The sequence below is a fragment of the Diachasma alloeum genome, unplaced genomic scaffold, assembly GCF_001412515.2.
Source record: "Diachasma alloeum isolate Michigan unplaced genomic scaffold, Dall2.0 Dall_scaffold_00401, whole genome shotgun sequence".
Taxonomy (NCBI): domain Eukaryota; kingdom Metazoa; phylum Arthropoda; class Insecta; order Hymenoptera; family Braconidae; genus Diachasma; species Diachasma alloeum.
Genome location: NW_021680540.1, coordinates 379,836 through 402,093, shown reverse-complemented (window position 1 = coordinate 402,093; position 22,258 = coordinate 379,836). Strand labels below are relative to the sequence as shown.

The window sequence follows — 22,258 nt, the reverse complement described above, 5'->3', positions numbered from 1 at the left end:
TTCTTTTTCAAGAACTCACAGTAAATGTCAGCATTAATTGTCCGACTCTCGAGGAATTCAAGGAAAACACCCTTTATGGTAACTGCCGCCCATGCAGTAACTTTTTTCGGGTGTGAGGACTTGGTTTCAACGACGTGAGGTGACTCAGTCTCCCAAAAGCGAAAATTTTGTTTATTTACCAAGCCACCTAAGTAGAAATGTGCTTCGTCAGAGAAGATGATATTCTGTGCCTTCATCCCCTTGGATTCAAAAAGATTGTAAAGTTCTTGGCAAAATTCCACACGACGAACTATCGCTTCTTCAGTTAAAAATTGATATGTACAGAAATTTTGCAGGGATGGAAGTTTAAAAACACTTTTAAGATACAGTGAAGTGAAGTTCTCGAGATTTTCAAGGTTTGGGAAGCCTTCCGAAGAGTATCATTTGGATATTTTTTGAAATGTTCTTCAGTTGTGCGGATAACCTCATCTGTGGTTACAGTAGGTGAAGGGCCAGGATTCTCATGCCTCTTATCGTCTAGTGTCGCGTATTGATCAAATTTCTCAATTAACCTGAAAATACCCATCAATTGGTAAAAAAATGCGTAAATCTTCAAAAAAAAAGAAAAAAAAAATTGGTTATCTAGTTCATTCACTCTATTTACCGTCTGAGACTCGAATCAGACACTCCAGTGTGTGTGCCATACTTAAAATGAAATGCTCTTATTGCTGCAGTAGTTGAATCTCCTCTTCGGTAATATGATTTGATGAGGAATGTTTTTTGTTCAATGGTTAGGTGTTCCATTTTAGTGTTCTAATTCGCGAGCGACTGAAGTATGGATGAAATTTGCAGAGAGTCTCCACTTCAACCATATATTAGACTTTAGACTGCGCTGTCACCTTGCGGTATACAACGCAATTCACTTTTGTCACATACTATAGGACACCCTGTAGATAGAGGCTATCGAGACGCGTATTTTGAAAAAAGAAATATTGAAATCGGTGGAGTAAATTTTGAGATATTGAGAAAAAACGAAATTTAAAGAAGTTGTTATATCTCAGGAACTACTGAACCTATCGGGCTGAAACTGCGTACCAAAGTGAAGCTTAATCATAGCTACCATGAGCCAAAATTTCAGACTTTTATCGACAAATTTCACCGTTTTTATAATATAGTGAATTTTCTAAAAATTTATCGCCAAAAACCCAAATTATCACACACATACATACAGACATGACCCTAAAAACATCATTTCTTCACGTTTCATAACATTCTAGACCATTTGCCATCAAAATTAGAAAATCGAAAAATGACTCAAATACAAGACTTTCATTCGGAAGCAAAAAGAGATAACTAAATGGTGAAAAAAGATTTAGAAAAGGATAGGAATAATAAAAGAAAAGGAAGGACATTACAAACAAGAAAGAATGAGTATAATTAGTACAAATTATCGTGAGCACAATCAGTTAAGATGAAAAAAGAAAAATTAGGAATCTGTCGAAAATAAATTGAATAATTTTACACACAAAGTTGAGTATCTCCGGAACTACCGGACCGATAGCGCTCAGGAACAATACAAACCTTTGGTATTATAAGAGCTACAATCATAACAAATTTCAGCCTCCCATTTCAATTTTTTCTCGAGTTATCGTGTGAACAAACAATTTGAGGAAAAAATAGAAAATGGGGAATATCTCGAAAACTTTGTATGAACGGATATACATATTTCGATTGCTCTAAATAGAAGACATTGAGACGAATATTTTGGAAAAAAAAATCAAATCGGTGCAATAGTTTTGGAGATATTGACCAAAATAGTTTTATACAAAAAGTGGAATATCTCAGGAACTACTGGACCGATCGGGCTGAAATTGTAGGTCAATATTGAGCAAAATAATACCTACTATTGGACAAAATTTCAAATTTATATCAATAAATTTCACCGTATTAATGTTATATTTTCTAAAAAGTGACCACCCAAAAACCGAATCCTCGGACACGGACATACAGAAATTTTCTAAAAACATCATTTCTTTACGTTTCATACCATTCTACATCATTTCCAGGCAAAATTAGAGAATGTCAAAATCCGACAAATACAATGCTTCCATTCGGAAGCAAAAATACAGCAAAAGAGGCCTGGGAAGCCTTCAAGCAACATCACAAAGAAGCAAATGGTATGGATAAATTTGCTTTAATAATAGAATTACTGGACTTGAAACTAAATGAGGATGGAGATATACAAAGTCACATCTCAAAACTACAGGAATTGATTGACAATTTGAGTGCCCTCGGAAGTAAAGCCGTTGAGGAGTTTTGGATTGTATTACGTAGTGTACCAGCTTCGTACGGGCCGTTAATTTCAATTTTGGCTACGATGTCTGAGAAGGACATGACTCCAGAGGTCGTAAATTCAACATTACTTAGTGAATGTAAACGTCGAAGGAAGAATGGATATAACATCCAACAAGTTCGAAAGGTCAAGCGAAAGCTACAGAGCAAGCTCTAATCTCCTCAAGAGGAGATCAATCCTGAAGAAAATCGGGAGAAACCTAAAGTGGCCCTCCTCCCCTACCTGAGAAGCACCATTGAATCCATCAGCAAAGTACTCGACAAACACAACATCCGAACAATCTTCCAAGCCCCAAAGAAGATTGGACAGATGCTGCCGAGTGCGAAAGATCGCAGACTGCCTCTGAGTACATCAGGAGTGTACAAGATCCCCTGCTCATGCAAAAAAGTGTACATTGGTGAAACCGGGAGGAAGATCAGTACACGGATCAGGGATCATCAACATTGGATGGACACCAGACATAGGATCGAGTACGATCAAGCCAGAAGGTTGGCCAAGTCTCAAGGAAATACCGAGAAGGCTTGGAGATCTACAAAAACCTTAACAACCTCAACAGGGACAGAGGATATCAAGTGAACCCTATTTGGAAAACCGTCCTCCCGGTTTTTTAATGGATCAGCTGATCAATTAAAACATGACTGGCTGACCCCCCCCCCTCCCTTCCTCTACCGCACCATCACAGGGGAAGGCATAAAAGGACTACCCTCAGACATCGGAGCTCAGAATCGGAGCTCACAGCTCTGAAGATGCAGACTGCAATGTTTGCGAAACGTCGGCGCAATGCTGAAACCAAACGCGGCATCCATCCGGAAGCCAATAATGTCAACAAAAGGTGATTTTTTCTCGTTCTCTCCTCTTCATTTTTACTCTGTTTGAGGAGAGGATCTGTAAATTGGGTGGATTGCGGGAGGTGTTAGAGTAGGATGAGCCGTGAAAGAAAAAATACTCAGTTTTTTAAAGTCACAATTTATTGGTGGCCAACAGCCATCAAAATCTGAAAATATGTACACTTTATATACGGTTGAATGTCTCTAGAAAGTTATTAATTGATTTCCTGAATTTATACTGATGATTATTCAACTGCGTTGATTGACTCTAAACTGAATTTATAAGACAGAATAAATGAACTGAGTTGATGTACTGATCGGAACTATACTATTACTGTATGACTTCTACAGGTGATTTGCTCGAGATAGACTTATACGGTGAGAGGCTAAGCTTAATCTGATTCGCGCGTGTTTCGGTCACTTATGACTGATGACCCGAAGGGTTCCGGAGATTTTCGAAGTAGGCCGAGCTAGTCGACCAGAATGTTCTGGAATTTTAGTTGCGTTTCAAACACCCCGGGGGCAATTCATCATCAGGGATGATGAATTAATTATTGAGTTTTCTCTGCTGCTCTCGTTGATTTGCTTCTTCTTTTTTTTGAGTAATTTTCTGGTGCTAATGATGTTCTTCGGAGAATTGTCTGCTGGTGCTGTACTGGCGTTGTTGAGGACGCCGGAGGCGCGGCTAATTCTTCAAGTTAGCCACTGAGAACTTCTAGTTGCTGTCATCCTGGTGAATTCTTTGTCGAGTTGAGGGAGGCGTAAATTCCCCCAATTGGCGAATGCGCCAACTGTCGAGTCGAAGGAGGCGTAAATTCCTTCGATCATTGTCGAACTTGAGGTTGATGACTGCTGCGGGGAGAAACAGCGGAGAGAGGTATCACTTGCCAAAATAACGATAAATGGAACATGATACTTATCTCTCAATCCTGGAGCCTCTGGGATCTCCTAGCTGGCTGTTCATGTTTATGATGTCCTGAGAAATCTCTCTAGAACTGCTGACTTCGCTTGTTGATGTTCTCTGTAATGTTGTTGATCTTGCTGATATCTCTACGGGCCTGATCATGTTGTTAATTGACATTCTTGATAAGCTGGTTGAATCACTGATGAGCACGGGTTGAAGTCATTTGTCATGACTCTTATCTTTGTGGTAGTGCTCTCTCCTCTGTCAATGCTAGGGGCATGGAATATGGCCAATGCTGGGGGCGTTGGACGTTGTGCTATTGTTCTGCTTGGAGATCGTCTGACTTCTTGGTGCGGTAGATACAGTGCTGGAAATTCTGATTTCCGGATTTTAACTGCGTCTTACAGTTGTGAATATCTGTGGAGGTAGCCTCTGAATTTCTTATGCGTTTGATCGCATTAAATTCTAATAATTCCTGGTCTCTGGGCTGTAGAGATGCTCTATTACTTGCTCCTTTGAAGATTCCGATACTGCAGTTAAGGTAATCTTCGTTGAACACGTCGATTAATTGGGCCGTTTTACCTCCAATTAATCTGTTGGTCAACTTCTTCATGATTTCAGGATTGACAGGTAACCCGGCATGATTGTCAATCCCTCTGCTGTTACTGATTAAACTAGTCTGTAGATAATTTGGGTCGGCTTGTTGGAGATCTTTTGAGAAACCGACCTTTACTGACTCCATACTTGATCTGAATGTTGATTCTCTTGAAGATGAAGTTGTTGATCTAACTGCTGATCTGAAGGTCGTGCCTCCTCTCGGTGAGCCCTTGACCTTTTGCTGACGATGGTCTCTAATAACTGTCAAATTTGTCAAAGAACGCATTGATTTCTCTGACCCTCCATTGTTGATATACTGAAGTTATTGAAATGCTTAATTAGACAGCGTAGGGGTGAGTGAACCCGTTGCACTGTCTTGTTGATGTACTAAGTCCGTCTTGAGGTCAATGACCTTGTCAGTTTCGGACATAGTGAGTATGACTACTGAGCGTCGATCCGTTACCGACCACTGAGTGTAAAATTCGTCTGCTGCTTAAACCACGTGGCAGGGCGGCTCAAGTGTTGAGGAGCTACGTTGATTGTCGACGACTTCCGAACACTCACGATACTTATACTCTGAGATCACTGATGTCTTGTTTACACCGAATTCCTTGCGGAATGTAAACAAGATTGGCCTTTTGTTCTCGTCACCGTTGATGCCCTCAACCGTTGATGCCCTGTCCGTTCGATAGCTCGTGTGAACCGAATAGCGACTGAGACCCTGATGTTTAAGAGTTCGAAATTGAACTCTACTTAATTGCAACGAATATTGAAGTAAATAAAAATTGAACGATCACAACACGCAACTTTATGTTGTTCATAGCTACGAAATATTGAACAACATTACACAGTGTATGTATTTTTTTATCATTCCGGTCGTAAGGCAGCGCTGCGGCCGTTATGACAAAAATATTATTTAACACTGCCTAAAAACCCTTTTCTATCTCATATTCCCCAGAAAAGTGTTTTAAACCGTATGTCGAAATGCACTATTTCGATTATGCTTTACACTCTTTATTCTTTCTTATCTTTTTCTTCACCACCGAAAGAGGAAAAGTGAATCTTGGAAGATCTTACACGGAGAGAAAATTCTAGCAAAAAGTAGAGTACTATTCACCAACTCATGGGACCAAACCATGGCCACCAAAAAAATTGAGTGACGTCCACAACATCATCGTGCGACGTCAAAAATTCTAATGAAAAACAATGTTTATCCTAATAAATTCAATACGAATTCACAGATAATTATCATATATCCATTAACATTATCCTAGATGTCGGAAATCAGTCTAGGTTGCCCCCACTTCATTTTGCAGTTCGTCGCCTGAGTCCCCCCATTTTCGACTCTGTGCACTGGCGCCACCACTCGGTCTTCCAGGTTATCTTTCTTCAGTGCGGGACCGTTCAAACTCTTCTGGCCCATTATGTCGTGCTCTACAGCAATAGACCTTTTCATCCTGAGAGTCACTCGATTTGCAGACACTTTTTTCCCATGTTATTTACCATGTTAATTCCTCTAGCAGTTTCGGACACATTTACGGAATTTACATATCAATCATAATTCTTGAGGGCTCAAATCTATGCTACCTTAAATGTCAATATTTATTCGGATATTTGCTCATTTTTTTGAAGATTTTTAAGTTTGATAAACAGAATAAACATTTCCCCTAGATTTCTAGAATGAAAAGGTCTATTCGAGATCCGTATAGATAGGTTCCCAATAAATTCCACGAAGATGCCAGGCACAAATTTGAAACCTGAATTTTAAAAACGATCCCATGATTTTCATCGAATATTCGCGATCTCAACATAGATGTGAGAGCCATCAAGTGGGCTCTAAACTAACTACTCTTGGGGGCCAACCAATGAGATCAAGGAGAACCCAGTAATCTCATTGATTGACGCCTATCATTGGTTCGCCCCCTGTGATTTCATTGGTTGCCCACCAAGAGTAGTTACTTTAGAGTCCACTTCATGGCTCCCACATCTATGTTGTACGGAATATTTGAAAGTTCCCCAATGTTAATGAATCACCACAGTAAATAACAAAACTAGTATTCATTATTAAAAGATAAGATTAATTGGTACAATGAACTTTGGAATGAGTGAATATCAAGTGCTACACGTGTAGCGTTAGAAGAAAGCTTTTAGAATAATAACTTGTTTTCCTGGACGGCGCTGAGTCTCAGTTGCGCCCTGAAGTTGATCGGCGCGCTGCATCGTGGTCGGTGTGGAAACTTGCTGAGACGGAGTCGCCACAGTTGCGATCACGAATTCATTCTCTTTCTTCCTCAACCCTTAAGTGGGGATCGCATCGTGAGCGGATCCCCGCTAAACATACGCAACCTATACAGAGCGCCATTATAGAGCGAGTGAGATGCTTTTTCTAGCAAAGCGCGACCACTTGAGGGTTAAAAATTTCGTTCGATTTTTAGGCTACCGTATGTAGGAAGGAGTTGAATATATCTACTAGATGTTCAATGAATTATTAGTCTTCCTTAATAACATGAAGAAATTAAACGCTGTGTGCACCAACTATAAAGCAATAACTCATAATTATCACTCATTTCCATTTTGTAATTGGATGAATTACCTGAGTTAGAAGGTATCGATTCACTTTGTAAAGTCCATAGGCTTTGAATTTATAATCACGGTGAGATCTTATCATTGTCAAAAGTACAATTTTCCGGAACTTCTGACTCTGGTCTGGCCACTGGCAAGTGTAGATCGTGTTGGCTATATTATTTGTCTGATGGTATTATTCAAACAGATAGGTTCAGAGTGTTCCTTGAATTTTTTTCTGATGTACCAAGGACAAGCACTCACCCAATGAGAAATATCTTCGGCAGAATTACAGTATATGAATGGTTGCATAATGATAGCTACAAAATGGAATAGCAATGTGGCAGCATCTACGAACTGTAGCACCGACAATTTCTGCAAAGAGAGATTAAAATTAAATCAAGGGCACTCCATAATTACAAAATATAGTGAGGAAGCTATTAAATAAATTTTACCGATTCCAGAGCGAATACACAAACACATAAATGCGCACTGGTGAATATAATTATTAAAAATATTATTGGGTTGAATATTTCTTCAATCCTCTCGCAATATCTGAAATATTACATTGGCTATTGCTAGTTACATTATAACGCAGGGAGGCCGAAGACGGGATTTTTTTTCACTGAAAACAGGAGTTTATATATATTTCCGTAATTTGGGACGTTACAGAATATGGTTAGATAGGATTTTGGAGTAGGTAAGAAGGGACCCAGGATGATTCTTGATATTCATTTACAAGAAAAATCTACTGAACAAATGAATAGTCCAGACCGGGACATGAACCCGGGACCCACCGATGCATCGGGTGCTCTCTCAACTGAGATATCCGACTTCTAACTATTTCTTCACTGCAAAATTTTTGTACATATCAAGCTCTGTCGTCCTTCATACGGTATGAAAGTAAGTTTATACCGTTTTTCGCTGTGCATATACGAACTATATCACTTCCGGAGTTGATCAATTGGGTGGAGTGAAATTGATGATGTCATTATAAACACAGTAAACAACGCGGTCAAGGGTGAAAAATGACAATAAACACCTTATAAATATTTTTGTCACTCAGTTTGTGAAGCCTTGTTTCACGCATGCCGCGCATATTAAAAAGCCGTTCATGAACGTCGTAACAAAAAATATGCTTCGTCACTGTGTCAAAAAAAAATTTCTAGCGAATACGCATGCAGAACCCGTCTTGGGCTCGTCCTTCGACAACCACATATTCGCCAGAAAAATTTTCTTCGCCACAGTGATGAAAAATACTATTAATCCAGAGCTGGGGACGTTAGCCCCTTTTTTCTTACTGTGCTCTACCTATTCTACTTTGTTACATCAAGTTTTATATTTACGAGAGTAATTCACTGTGTTGTCTTCCCATATTATGAAGTTTTTTCAATAGTCCGCAATTCAACTTCCTAACATCATTGTATAGTGTTATCTCGGCGTATTTTTTACCTACAATCTGCAAAATAATCAGAAATAGAGACAAAAGCGAGAAGACTGATTTCAATGGAAAAATCTTGAAGAAAAGGGTGTTACCTGTAATAGTAATGATAGAATCGTTGTCAATTGGAGGAAGAGAGTATCGACACTGAGGTACGAATTGATGAAGAAAAATGTGCAAACTACTTCAAATATTGTACATAGAATATACATTGGTACGGTGTCAATACTAAATGGATAACGTATGGGCAACAGCCTCATATTAAAATCAAAGTGAGTCTGATCCTCATCAGTCACGAATTTGTGTACCGCTCGTCTGGATGATGAAAACGAAATTTTATGCTTTCATAAGAAAAAGAATGGAAAGATACTTTTCGAAAATTACACGAATGGCACGATGAGATAGAAAGCCCCAACTGCGCAGATTAGAATCGCATAAAAGACAGTGAAGAGTATACTTCTTTTTGCAGTATTAATGATCTTATCATCGACACCCTCCTTTAATTCTTTAGTCCATGCAGTTTTCATGTTTTCAAGTAATCCTTTCATTCCCTCTTTCGAACGACACAACGATACACCCTTGATCAAATCAAACGAGTCGGTAAATAATTCGTAGAGTTATCACTACAATTCATATCTTTCAAAATAGAATGATAAAAATGAGTAATGAGATTCGCTAGAGCTGTCACATATTTCATCATTTTAGGATCAACGTTTGGCGTCGGGGACTTCTGGGCTCGTTCAGAGGGTTATTATTGTTACAAGAATTTATAATGAAATGATTTGCCGTATTCGTTTCAACCATTTCACAATAAGTACTTACACCGAACCATGCGAGAATTGTAGAGAAAATCATTGGCATAGTTTCCAATGCCCGGTGCATATCAAGATTCCATTCGTGAATGAAATTACTGATGAAACCTAAAATGACAAGGAGCGCTGCTGCAGCAGTTACCGAGAATAAAAGTACATTTTCTTCCTCAGTCACCGATGTGTCATGAAAAACTCCATAAATGCTACGTAAGCATAGTTTTTCAAGGAGACTATTCGACACTGCGAACATTGCATTGAAACATACTTTCGGTAGATTGTTCTTCTCATGAAATACTGTAAATTTGGTGAGTAGATGTTTTGGTGTGTGTTCTTCAGAGATATTAGTTTTCAAAATCCTATTCTTGCTCTGCATCCTTAGATCTTTGAAAGAGTAATCAATAGTTGAACCAAGTTTTGAGGTGATGATTGGCACGTCGCTTTTTGCTTCCGAATGGAAACTTTGTAATCGTTGATTTTGACGATCTTCTAATTTTGTCTGAAAATGAAGTAGAATGTCATGAAATATGAAGATATGATGTTTTTAGAAAATGTGTATACCGTGGTGGCACCAGTTTTCGAATGGTTAAAGGACATCCCCACATCAATATCGGATTATCCGTGTTTCCCATCAAATGTGAAATATTAACTTGAAGAAGTAAATTCAGATGTGTTTCCGACAGAAAAACACTTTATTTTGATTGAAAAAATTAGTTATTAGATGATTATTTGCGAAAATAAACCATAGTGCTCCGAACCCAGATCGAGATACGCGGCAGCGTATCGGCCAAGAAAACTTTTGACCGACTGAGAAAAACATCAGGCCGAGCGCACCGTGTATCTATACACGACAGAACTTGACTTCCACTACCTCTAAATGATTTACATTCGGTATGATGAAAACGGGACGACAAATGGGGAAAGTGTCATTAGTTACATTATATAAATCGCCTATAAGTTTTTCAACAGTGTAACTATGGTATTTTTTGGATTAACAGTAAAAAAGATACGCGCATAGCAACGAGTTGATATTCACATTATCGCGATTCACATTATAATGTCGGAGAATCAAGTTGTAACGTTGGTAGCGCCGGTACAACTGAGCTTCATATCCAACGTTGAAGTGTTGCCACCAGTGCATTTGAATGTGGGTTGTGATGTTTTGGAGAACTACGGAAAATGTTTTTCTTCACGTTAAATCACTTGTTAGAATGAAACGGAAAATCGACTCGGTGTTCTATTTTGTTTTCTCTCGTCGAAAATTCGAATTTCATCCCGCCATATCTATATTCATATACGGACCTCGGACATAAAGGTAGTTTATGCACTGTTTGTGAGGTTATCGGTTTATGTTTGGAATGTGACCAAAGGGAGATGTGTCGAAAATATTGTGTGATCAAGTATTAAATGTCCGTGAATAGTTAAATTCGAAAAGAAAATATTTATTTTTCTCCGAGTGTAACAGAAAATGTTTTCATTCCGTGGAAAAAAATTCACTAAATTAAGTGATAGTGAAATGCGAACAATTTTGTGATTATTTAGGAATAATTAGTAGGAGACGGTGGGGTTAAATGGACACTTTGAACCCTTTCCAAAATGTTGATGTCTTATTGAAGTGTTGATGAAATAGATTTTTTTTTCAAATTAAAGTACAGTTAGCCCCTTTGTAATAAGCTTAGACTGAACTCAATCGGAAGAGTCCATTCCACCCAATGTTTCCCTAATATTTTTAGAAAACAAAAAAAAACTAAAACAGATGTTTTCAAAAAGAATTCTTTGTGAACATTTTGTTCGACTATTCTTATAAGGAAATCAATTCATCTCTCCACGAAATACAATCCACATAGGAATCATCAGAGCAAAAATTGAATGAGGAACCAAATCAAGTCAGAAAATTACTAATAGATGATTAAAATTTGAAATTCAGAGGAGAGAATAAATCTGGAGTAGAACTGTTCATTTCCCTTCAATTATTGATTCAAAAAATGTTCTATCTTATGAAAAATGAATCAGTTAAATTGAATTGAAAAGAACAAATTTCGCCGGATGTAAAAACAGTCCTTGCTTATTTTGAAAAAATAATGAAATCTGCCTAAAAACACAAAAACAAAAGTTTTTGCAAAAAAACTGGGCCAAGAAAAAGTTTTGTTTGATTCCTACTGGGAATAAGTATTCTAAAAAAAATCTCCATGAAATAAAAAATCAGTAGGAGCAGGACCAACATTCTTGGCGCGGAGTTTTTCAATTCACTGTCTGTATCAATCTACTGATTTTTTATTTCATGGAGAATGTTTTTAGAATACTTATACCATTGAGAACTATTTTTTTTATAGAAACCTGATTGTGCACTGTCACCATTTATTCAAAATTCCTAACTTGGCGTCCTTTTTTATTTCTATGTNACTGGGAATAAGTATTCTAAAAAAAATCTCCATGAAATAAAAAATCAGTAGGAGCAGGACCAACATTCTTGGCGCGGAGTTTTTCAATTCACTGTCTGTATCAATCTACTGATTTTTTATTTCATGGAGAATGTTTTTAGAATACTTATACCATTGAGAACTATTTTTTTTATAGAAACCTGATTGTGCACTGTCACCATTTATTCAAAATTCCTAACTTGGCGTCCTTTTTTATTTCTATGTATTTTTCAAAAACTTCGACTTCCCAGTAGCTATCAAACAAAATTTTTCTTGACCCAGTTTTTTTACAAAATTTAGAAAGTTCAAAATTGACCCACCCGTGTTGTAACATAATGTGGGCATAATGTGGGTTTTCGAATAAAACTCAAAAGGAGTTTGGGCGAAGAAAATTTAGGGAATAGTTTATGAAAAAATAATCTAGAGCAATTTTATTGTGATCTCAACAGTAAAAACCTGATTAAAGAACTGAATGAGCTCTCTCCAACTATTTCTTCTTCACTCCTCTTTTTTTCGCCACAACGTTGGGCTTCTTATTCTTAGCGTGAATCAATTCCTTTTTTCGGAGTTTCTCCTCCAAATCGTTCTCTTTTTTGATTGCGTGAGCTCATCTAGCAGCTCCTTGTTGTTGAATTTTCTACTCACGTTTGGTCTGGACCGGTACAAAATCAATTATAAGGTTAGAAAGAATACATTTGTCAAGTACTCTCACCCCGTATTCTGTGAACCCAAATTTCGAATGCTGTATTTCTTATAAGTTTTTGGTTGTTTTTGGTTTTGTTTCAATCTGTATCGAGTCAAAAATTATCCCTCAACTCATAGAAACTGATTAAAATCAATTGTTTGCTTACATTTTGTCGCCAGATCCTTATTAAGTGTGACTGAATCCAACTGTCTGTGTACAACATAAGGCTCGATAAACAGATCAATCGATCGAGTACTCCGGAAAAATCTAATTTTAGGAATTTATTGGACTCTGTGTAATGTAAATAAATATTACAATTCGTGCAGAAAAAACTGCACTTCGAGAGGAAAAAAATGAAAATTGACTTTGATGGCTTTGAATATTTCGACTCCTTAATAACAGACAAGCGTAAGTACTTTGAGTTCCCTATGGAGATACGCTTATCTGTTATTAAGGTATTGATTGATTCTTTCGAAATTATGCCACAAGGGTGTTCCAAATTCGCCTATTTGGGTCCCATTCGAAAACTGGTGCCACCACGGTATGTGTATCCATATGTATATGCCGATTTTTTATAAATTTTCTCATAAATATTTACAGAAATAGGAGTAACGTTAAGGCTAGTACTCTGAAATTTTATCCCATAATTAATATGGTTTGGGGTGAGATTGTTTTGACATGATTCTCTACTTAATTATTCCGCCTGATGAGGGCTGACCAGCTGCAGAAACCGCGATGAAGTATTCCCACGAGATGAAATAATATATTTCGATATAAGTATAGCTTTAGGTAAAATAACAATAGTATATTTCCCACCAAGGGAGGGAAAATAAAGGAGTCGTGCCCACGTGCAGAATTACCACCCGAGCCGAAGGCGAGGTTGGTAAGCACGTGGGTAAGGGTCCTTTATTTTACCTCCCGTGGGGAGAACGTTATTTTTCGTCACGGCGTAGGTGGAAATATATTTCGATACATTCACACGATCTGAAAAATCCCCGGCAAACATGTGGCGAACTCTATTTTTCGTCACAAGGCTGAAAATAGTATCACTGGGCCAAGCAAAAGTTTTGTTTGATTCTAACTGGGAAGTCAGTTTTTGAAAAATACATAGAAATAAAAAAGGAAGCCAAGTCAGGAATTTTGAAGAAATGGTAGTAGTGCACAATCAAGTTTCTATAGGAAAAATAGTTCTCAATGCAATAAGTATTCTAAAAAAATTCTCCATGAAATAAAAAATCAGTAGGAGCAGGATCAACGTCCTTGGCGCGAATCAAAGGATGGAGGATTAGATTGATACAGACAGTGAGTTGAAAAACTCCGCGCCAAGAGCGTTGGTCCTGTTCCTACTAATTTTTTATTTCATGGAGAATTTTTTTAGAATACTTATTCCATTGAGAATTATTTTTCTAATAGAAACCTGATTGTGCACTATCAAAATTTATTCAAAATTCCTGACTTGACTTCCTTTTTTATTTCTATGTATTTTTCAAATACTTCGACTTCCCAGGAGGAATCAAACAAAACTTTTTCTTGGCCCAGTTTTTTTGCAAAAACTTTTGTTTTTGTGTTTTTAGGCAGATTTCATTATTTTTTCCAAAATAAGCAAGGACTGTTTTCACATCCGGTGAAATTTGTTCTTTTCAATTCAATTTAACTCATTCATTTTTCATAAGATAGGACATTTTTTGAATCAACAGTTGAAGGGAAATAAACAATTCTAGTCCCGATTTATTGTCTCCATCGAATTTCAATTTTTAATCATCTATTAATAATTTTCTGACTTGATTTGGTTCCTGACTCAATTTTTGCTCTGATGATTCCTATGTGGATTGTATTTCTTGGAGAGATGAATTGATTTTCTTATAGGAATAGTCGAACAAAATCTTCACAAAGAATTCTTTATGAAAACATCTGTTTTTGTTTTTTTTTGTTTTTAAAAATATTAGGGAAACATTGGGTGGAATAGACTCTTCTGATTTCTTGTTTCAATATTTATAACCAAGGAACAAATTTATCGATTGAGCTCAGTCTAAGCTCATTACAAAAAGGCTGACTATACTTTAATTAAAAAAAAAATTCTATTTCATCAACACTTCAATAAGACACCAATATTTTGAAAAGGGTTCAAAGTGTCCATTTAATCCCCCCGTCTTCTACTATATATTTTTTTTTCTTCTCGTATACCCTTTCGGGTCTTTACGATTTGTTCCTTTCTCACCCCCCAACCCCCTGTACCGCATTCGCCGAAAGACAAGGGAAAACCTCATTTGAGGGAAAAACCTGCCCAGGTACAGGCGTCTCTTGCGAGACTCCCGCTCGATAATGAAACCATGAGATTTAGAGTGTCACAAATTTTGGCCCCCCCAACCGGAAAACGAATCCGGGTCTCCCGCATGCCAATCCCACACTCTAACCACACAGCCACCGCCGTCGGTCCGTCTCCTACTAATTTTTCCTAAATAATCACAAAATTGTTCGCATTTCACTGTCACTTAATTTAGAGAATTTTTTTCCACGGAATGGAAACATTTTCTGTTATACTCGGAGAGAAATAAATATTTTCTTTTCGAATTTAATTATTCATGGACATTGAATAGATAGACATTGAATATTTTCGACACATCTCACTTTTGTCACATTCCAAAGATAAACCGATAACCTCACAAACAGTGCATAAACTACCTTTACAAGTGTGTGTTTCGTTTGCAACTGCAAGTCAATCATTTGACAAGTCATCCTGACTTTATCGTTGTCATAATCGACAAAAATAATCATCCGAAAGGAACTATCGATCAATCAATCGTTTTCGTTCACAAACTATAGTGACGAAAAAACCTAAAAGCTATCAATCAAAAATCTGAATCTAAGACACGAAATCCAACGATTTCGTGTCACCCGTGGCACCGAAGCCACGATATCGAAGTCGTGATTATCAAATTGCGCAATCATAAATTATTCCACCTAAACATTTCGTGTGGGATTTATCCTATCGTTATTTATCAGTGCGCGTGTGTGTCTACATATTCAGTCGACAGTTCGCCTATGCGTTCCTAGACAAACATTGGTGTGTGGATGCATGTGTGTATGTGTGATACCGTCATTCGCAGTTAATCGTTTAAATCTTGTATCAAAGTAAATATATCTGGGTTTTTTATGCTTCGGCTTTTTCCCAAGAATTGTGTTTTTGTGTCAGTTATTTTTTCCATATTTTTTATCATTTATTTTTCTGATTTTTTAATGCAGCCATCATACCACCTAGGGTATGATAGCCTTCAACGTCTTTTCAGGTTGAGTGGTCGAATTTTTTACCGTTTCCATTTTTCCATTCACACTTCAATTGCCGTTTGACGATTTATGCCTCCAAAAAAATTATATATATATTTTGTATCACCTTTCGGCAGGATATGCTGTAATTCCTACCCTTTTTCCATTATTTCACATTTCAAAATTCTAATTCGACTGCACTGTTTGCAATTCTGATTATTCTTTGAAATCACGTGAAATCACTTGAAATTAGCAATCATATGATATTCGATAGCGAATAACCCCTCGCCTTTTACTGTCGTATTTCAATTTTTTTTTCAAAATACTCGTCTTACTGTCTTCTATCAAGACTAATCAAAATATGCATACCCGTTCATACAAAGTTTTCGAGATATTGATGTGTTGCAGATTTTTTTATTTACGAGTGAATTTGACATTCTATAATACACCCAGGGTTGCCAGATTTTGACGATTTATAGCCAAAACCTGTACAATTTTAAATGGGGTGACGTCACGATCTGGTAACACTGAATACCCCGAAGAGTTGAAATAAACATCTGCAATTTGGCTACCAGTTGATATTATTGAGTCACGCTTATGCATAAAATTTTGGGTCGATCGATTGAGTACATCCTGGCATAGAGCAATGTATCTAAAAATCGTTTTTTCAAAAAAAAAAATGATACATCGTCTTTTTATCAATGATTTACAAATCATTGATTAAACAATAACCAACTTCCCGGGGCGTTGACGAACCAGGAAGTTGACAAAGATGGTTCTGAGATGAATAGGACCAGACCGAAGTTCAGCGGAGCCGCGAGGCGCCGCTTCAAGAGGGAACGGGGGACCCTCGGAGCTGAAGGAGCCCAGTGGAAACCTGCTGCGAGTGACGCAACGGTGCAAGGTGTGAAGCGCCCAACACCCGAGCATAACACCCCTAGCCCTTAAATAAATCGGCCAGAAAAACGGGCCAAGATTGCAGACAGCCATACCTCTCATCCAAGAACCTTGGTTAGTGGATGGGACAATAAGAGGCCTAGGGGGCTGTGGGAAGTTACTCCACATGAACCCTAGGGAGAACATGATAAGGGCTTGTATCCTCATCAAAGGGATGGAAGCCACCTTCCTACCTCAAATCAGTAAAGAGGACTTGGCAGTAGCCGATGTAAAAGCCCTGATACGGGAAAACCGCGTCTTGGAGCTCATGATAGGGTCAGCCTACCTACCCTATGACTCCATAGAACTCCCCCCAACGCCAGAGGTGGAGGGTCTTATAAACAGAGTGAAGGACGGTAGGCTGGAACTCCTGCTTGGAGGTGACGCTAACTCCCACCATTTGGGGTAGGGAAGCTCAAACACCAATGCGAGGGGAGAAGCTCTGCACGACTTCATGATGGGGAATGATCCTCTACTTCTGAACAGGGGAAATGAACCGACCTTTATGGACTGCAGAAGACAGGAAGTGTTGGACATAACCATTTGCACAACAGGCATGGCGGACTTGGTAAGGGATTGGAGGGTCTCCAGGGAACCCTCGTGCTCAAATCATAGTCAGATACGCGTAAGTCTAACTGGCAAAGTGGACTCCATCCAAAGGAGAAATCCAAGGAACACAGTCGGGGAGGGATACAAAGCGGACCTTTCACTGTGGATCCAGGATGTACCCTGCCGATTTGAAAACAAGGAACGACTGGAATACGCAGCCAAATATTTCGGAGAGGCGATCAGATGTTCCTATGAAAACAACTGTAACATACGCACTCACAAAGGAAGCAAAAAGGTGAACTGGGGGAATGACACGCTAGCACACCTGAGGGGCCGACTGAGGAAGGCATGGAACAGGATTAAAAACTCACGGACCTCGGAAGACACTGGAACTTCTGCTGGAAGTGCACTTTCCTGGCTTCACCAGACAGGACGGCTTACAACAGGCCCCCAGAGTAACTGGAGGCCGATACAAATCGCGAGATTGGGCTCTAGCAGCCAAAATAGTGTACCCACAGGGGGTAGGATGGGCGATTAAGTCCTTCGAACCCTTAAAGGCACCAGGACCAGACACAGGACATCTACCCAGTGCTTTTGCAAAAGGGGATGGACATCATCTTAGGGCCACTCACGAAAATAGTCAGAGCCAGTGTGGCTCTGAGAACCGTACCGCAAGTGTGGGGGGAATCAAAGATCGTTTTCTTACCCAAGCCTGGAAAGAATGGCTAGGTGAAGCCAAATGACTTCAGACCCATCAGTCTAACCTCCTTCGTTCTCGAAACGTTGGAGAAGTTGATGGATAGATTCATAAAAAACTCACTGCTGATAGACCGACCCCTGTCCTCCTCGCAATATGCCTATAGGGAGGGGAGGTCCACCGAGACGACCCTGCACCAACTTGTAGCAAAGATTGAGGAAGAGATAGAGGAGAAGGGCTACACAATGGGAATCTTTCTCGACATCGAGGGAGCTTTTGATCGTATTAGATACGATGTTATAATGAAAGCTACGTCAAAGAGAGGCTTCCCAGAGACTATCATTAACTGGACACAAAGCATGTTGGCGAGCTGGTCACTAACCGCAGCTCACAACGAAGCAAAAGTGGAGGGCTGCCCCGTAGGCGGGTGTCTGCAGGGTGGGGTTCTGTTTCCACTCCTGTGGTGCTTCGTGGTGGACGAGCTGCTAGAGAAACTGAGAGAATAAGGTCTCCTGGTATATGGCTACGCTGACGACGTGGCTATCATCGCCAGGGGCAAGTTCCTCAATGTGCTGAGAGATAGACAAAACTATTCTCTAAGAACGCTGGAAGAATGGTGTGCTGAGACAAAACTATCAATTAACCCTGAGAAGACGTCCACCATGATATTCACCAGAAAATACAAAGTTGTGACTCCTGAACCACTGAGGTTTGGGGGAGCGGAAATTGCTTACGCTACCTCGGTAAGGTACCTAGGGGTTCAACTAGACCCGAAGCTCCAATGGAATGAGCATATAAAGACACACATGGGCAAAACCTATGTCACTCTGTGGGCATGCAGAAGAGTCATGGGCAGAAATTGGGGCTTCAGTCCTAAAATCAGCATGTGGCTATACAAAATGGTTCTGCTGCCGCGGCTCACGTATGCCGCTCTGGTCTGGTGGCCCAGGGCGGAGAAGGTGGAGATAAGGAACCGGCTATAGGCCCTCCAGGGTAACTTCCTGAGGGCGGCGACCGGGGCCATAAGAACGACACCTATCGACGCACTGAAAGTCGCTCTTGACCTACCACCACTCGATCTTCTTGTGGTGAGCAAGGCAGAATTAGCTGCATACAGGCTTATGTACCAGGCGGAATGGGTTCAGGCGAGGGCGGCACACGCCAGACTGAATATTCTTAGGAAAACCCCCTTAAACATGGCCCAAGAGAGAATGGCCAGGAAATACCAGATCAGGAAGGCCTTTTAGACCTATATTCCTGAGAGGGAAAACTGGAAAGCTGTAAATACTACACCAGGTATTAATGTCAAGCACTGGTATACAGGTGGCTCGGGATACAAAGACCGCTTTGGTGCGGGACTGTATAGACCGGTAGAACAATACGAGAGCAGTTGGTCCCTAAGGGCCATTGCCACAGTTTTTCAAGCATACGTTCTGGCTATAAAAAAATGCGTAGAACTACTGAAGGATCGGCAGACGATAAACAAGTATATTTTATATTTGGTGAGACAGTCAGGCCGCCATCAAAGCACTCATGAAACCCAGTGCTGACTCAAAGTTAGTCTGGGAGACCATGGAAGTGCTGGAAAGGCTCGGAAGACACAACAGGGTGACTCTGGCGTGGGTCCCAGAACACGAGGGCATCCATGGCAATGAGGTGGCGGATGGACTGGCGAAGCAAGGATCACTTAGTGAAACCGAAGCGGAACCAGTCGGAGTCCCCCTAGTCATGGGCAACAGAGCCATCAGAAACAAACTCCGACGGGAGCAGTCCAACCGCTGGAGGAATACAAAGGCTTGCAGGAAAGCCAAAGCAATCATGTCTGGTCTGAACAGCAAAAGAGCTAGACAGCTACTCAACATGGAGAGAGACAGCCTGAGCACAGTAATCAGACTGCTTACAGGACATGGAAGTTTCAAGGCACATAGCAGAATCATAGGCGTCAGCGAGGATGCTCTGTGCAGATTCTGCAATGAGGAAAGAAAGGACAATTTGCACATTCTGTGCAACTGGCCGGCATTAGCCGTGACGAGATTACATTGTTGGGAGACCGCCTTCCCCATAACCGATCAAATCGCGAATAGGGAGGTCTTCGATTTATTAAGACTGGCTGTAAAAGCCGGGCTGGAAATTTAATCCGAACCTCAACTCAGGCGGAGGCTAGCCCGACCATCCGCCCTTTAATCTAATCTAAAAAATTATCTACGCATCGGGATGCCTTAAAAAGTCATGTAACATAAAATTGAAATGCTTGAAAATCGATGAACTATAAACAATCAGCATTTGTGTTTCGATTCCAAATAGATTCTCCTCATTTCTTCTTTGTTAATTTTGCTAAGTGATCTGTCGTATTTTTGGGCAAAACACATAATAATCAATAAACGTCATGTATGATATTTTATCTCTCTTGGAAAAAACCTGATCAACTTCTTCTAATCCTGGTGCTTTATCCTATCACTGTGGTACGTCACCGACTTGACTATTTTACAATCAACTCACCCTCCACTTCACTTTATATTCCACTCACCCGCGCGCCCAACCCCTCTTTGCCGAACCCCTTAATCAACTCATTACAGAACACGGTGCACAATTTTCATCTTCTTCTCAATATCTCAACGAATAGTTCACTAACCAAATGTTTTCAACACCAAAATATCTCCATGATAATATGTATCGAATAAAATTAGATAGTTCAATAGAAATTGACTTTTTTTTTAAATAGAAATGCTATGGATCTATTCGTAAGCTTACTACCAATAAAATTGGTAGAAATTAAAAAGGAAGGAAAACAGTAATAACGCATGAAGTAACGGTCAAATGCGTTCTGTTGGATAGGCTCGATCCCGAGCGTGTTTTCAATCGGAATCCTTATATACACGTCAGTCTTTATCGATTTTACGCTAACATTGAAGTATTCACAAACGATTTTCATAATTGAGTTCAACGTAATTTTATACGTCCTACTTAGTTGTTTGACTATTTTTGTCTGGAATCACCACGCGCAACTCCTTGAACTTAGAATAATAGGTGCAAAAACATAATTCCATGCAACATCGAAGAAATGTTTATTTTGAGAGCTATTGACTAGACGTTAGGTACTGAGCGGTATAGGATTCAGACAGCGGGATTAGCTGCATGCAGCCAATACCGCTAACTCAGCTCTCATCTTCATTTTTTAATAATTTACTGAAATTGAAACAAAAATTGAGGATCCAAGACTTATGTAAAGACCTAGCTAAATAGTCAAAGAATGCTATGCAACTGTAATTTTTACTAGAAATTATGGTCTGGGATTCGAAAATTATCGTTATTCCCCAGGTGAGCGGTACAAGTACCACTTCCCCCAGTAATTTGGGATTATAGGAGTTATTGCTTTATAACTCCACGTCACTACGTCACGTCCACCATCACTGAGTGAGATGGAATAATATTCTTATGTATTGTAGAAATATCTTCGCTACACAACTTCAAAGAGAATTGATGACTTATTGAGGACTTAGAAGTGCATCATGATTATAGTTACATGAGTCCAATTGTAAAGTTGAAATAGTATATTTCGATACGAGTGAGACGGCATTTTCACGAGTGTGAAATTGGCAGCCCGTGACAAAGCCGAAGACTACCAATCACACAAGTTAAAAAGTCCCGTCTCACATGTGCCGAACAATATTTTTCGTCACTGAGGCCCGATAAATGGTAATTACTGGGGCTCCGTTGGGAAGGGGTAAATAACGTTTAACACTGCAGTTCTATAATCGGTGGTCTAAGGATGGTAAGTGGAGGATGAAGTATGGTAAGTCTCACTTACTACTCTAAGGACCGATAAAGCGGAACGGGAAGTGAGCTGATCGAATCGTCATTTGGGCATGCGCTCTGCATTTGGGAAAATGTATAGTCTAGTAAGATTTACAGCGCCCTTGGCGGCCTTCTCTGTAACCTGACCCACCGGTAATAAAAGTGGCAGTCGCCATATTGTTGTTGTGCATCGTTGTACATTAGATGACTGTTCAGGAGAAAATTGTGATGAAGTTCGGGGAAAAATAAGAGAAAATGGAGAATTTGATTGTCCCAGATAATGATGAAATCTATCAGGAAGTACTGTCTCATGACATGTTTAGTGATATGGACAATGAGAGTAAGATATCGTTTGTATTTTTGTTATATATTTTCTTATATGCAAATATAAGAAATTCGTTGAAAGCAGATATAAGATAAAAGGAATATTTATGATTGAT

At 39.4% G+C, this 22,258-nt stretch overlaps 1 protein-coding gene across 1 annotated transcript; it reads right to left on the bottom strand.

The window, feature by feature from the left end:
- Positions 1 to 6,843: 6,843 nt before the first annotated feature.
- LOC107042001 (putative odorant receptor 71a) lies at positions 6,844 to 20,736 on the bottom strand. The gene is made up of 9 exons (XM_015262848.2): positions 20,656 to 20,736; positions 9,486 to 9,971; positions 9,048 to 9,241; positions 8,759 to 8,978; positions 8,569 to 8,681; positions 7,678 to 7,777; positions 7,487 to 7,597; positions 7,254 to 7,409; positions 6,844 to 7,195 (listed from the first exon to the last, which is right to left on the bottom strand). Exons 2-9 carry the CDS (start codon positions 9,846 to 9,848, stop codon positions 7,130 to 7,132), a joined length of 1,323 nt encoding a protein of 440 aa, XP_015118334.2. The 5' UTR covers positions 9,849 to 9,971; positions 20,656 to 20,736; the 3' UTR covers positions 6,844 to 7,129.
- Between the last annotated feature and the right edge of the window lie 1,522 nt (positions 20,737 to 22,258).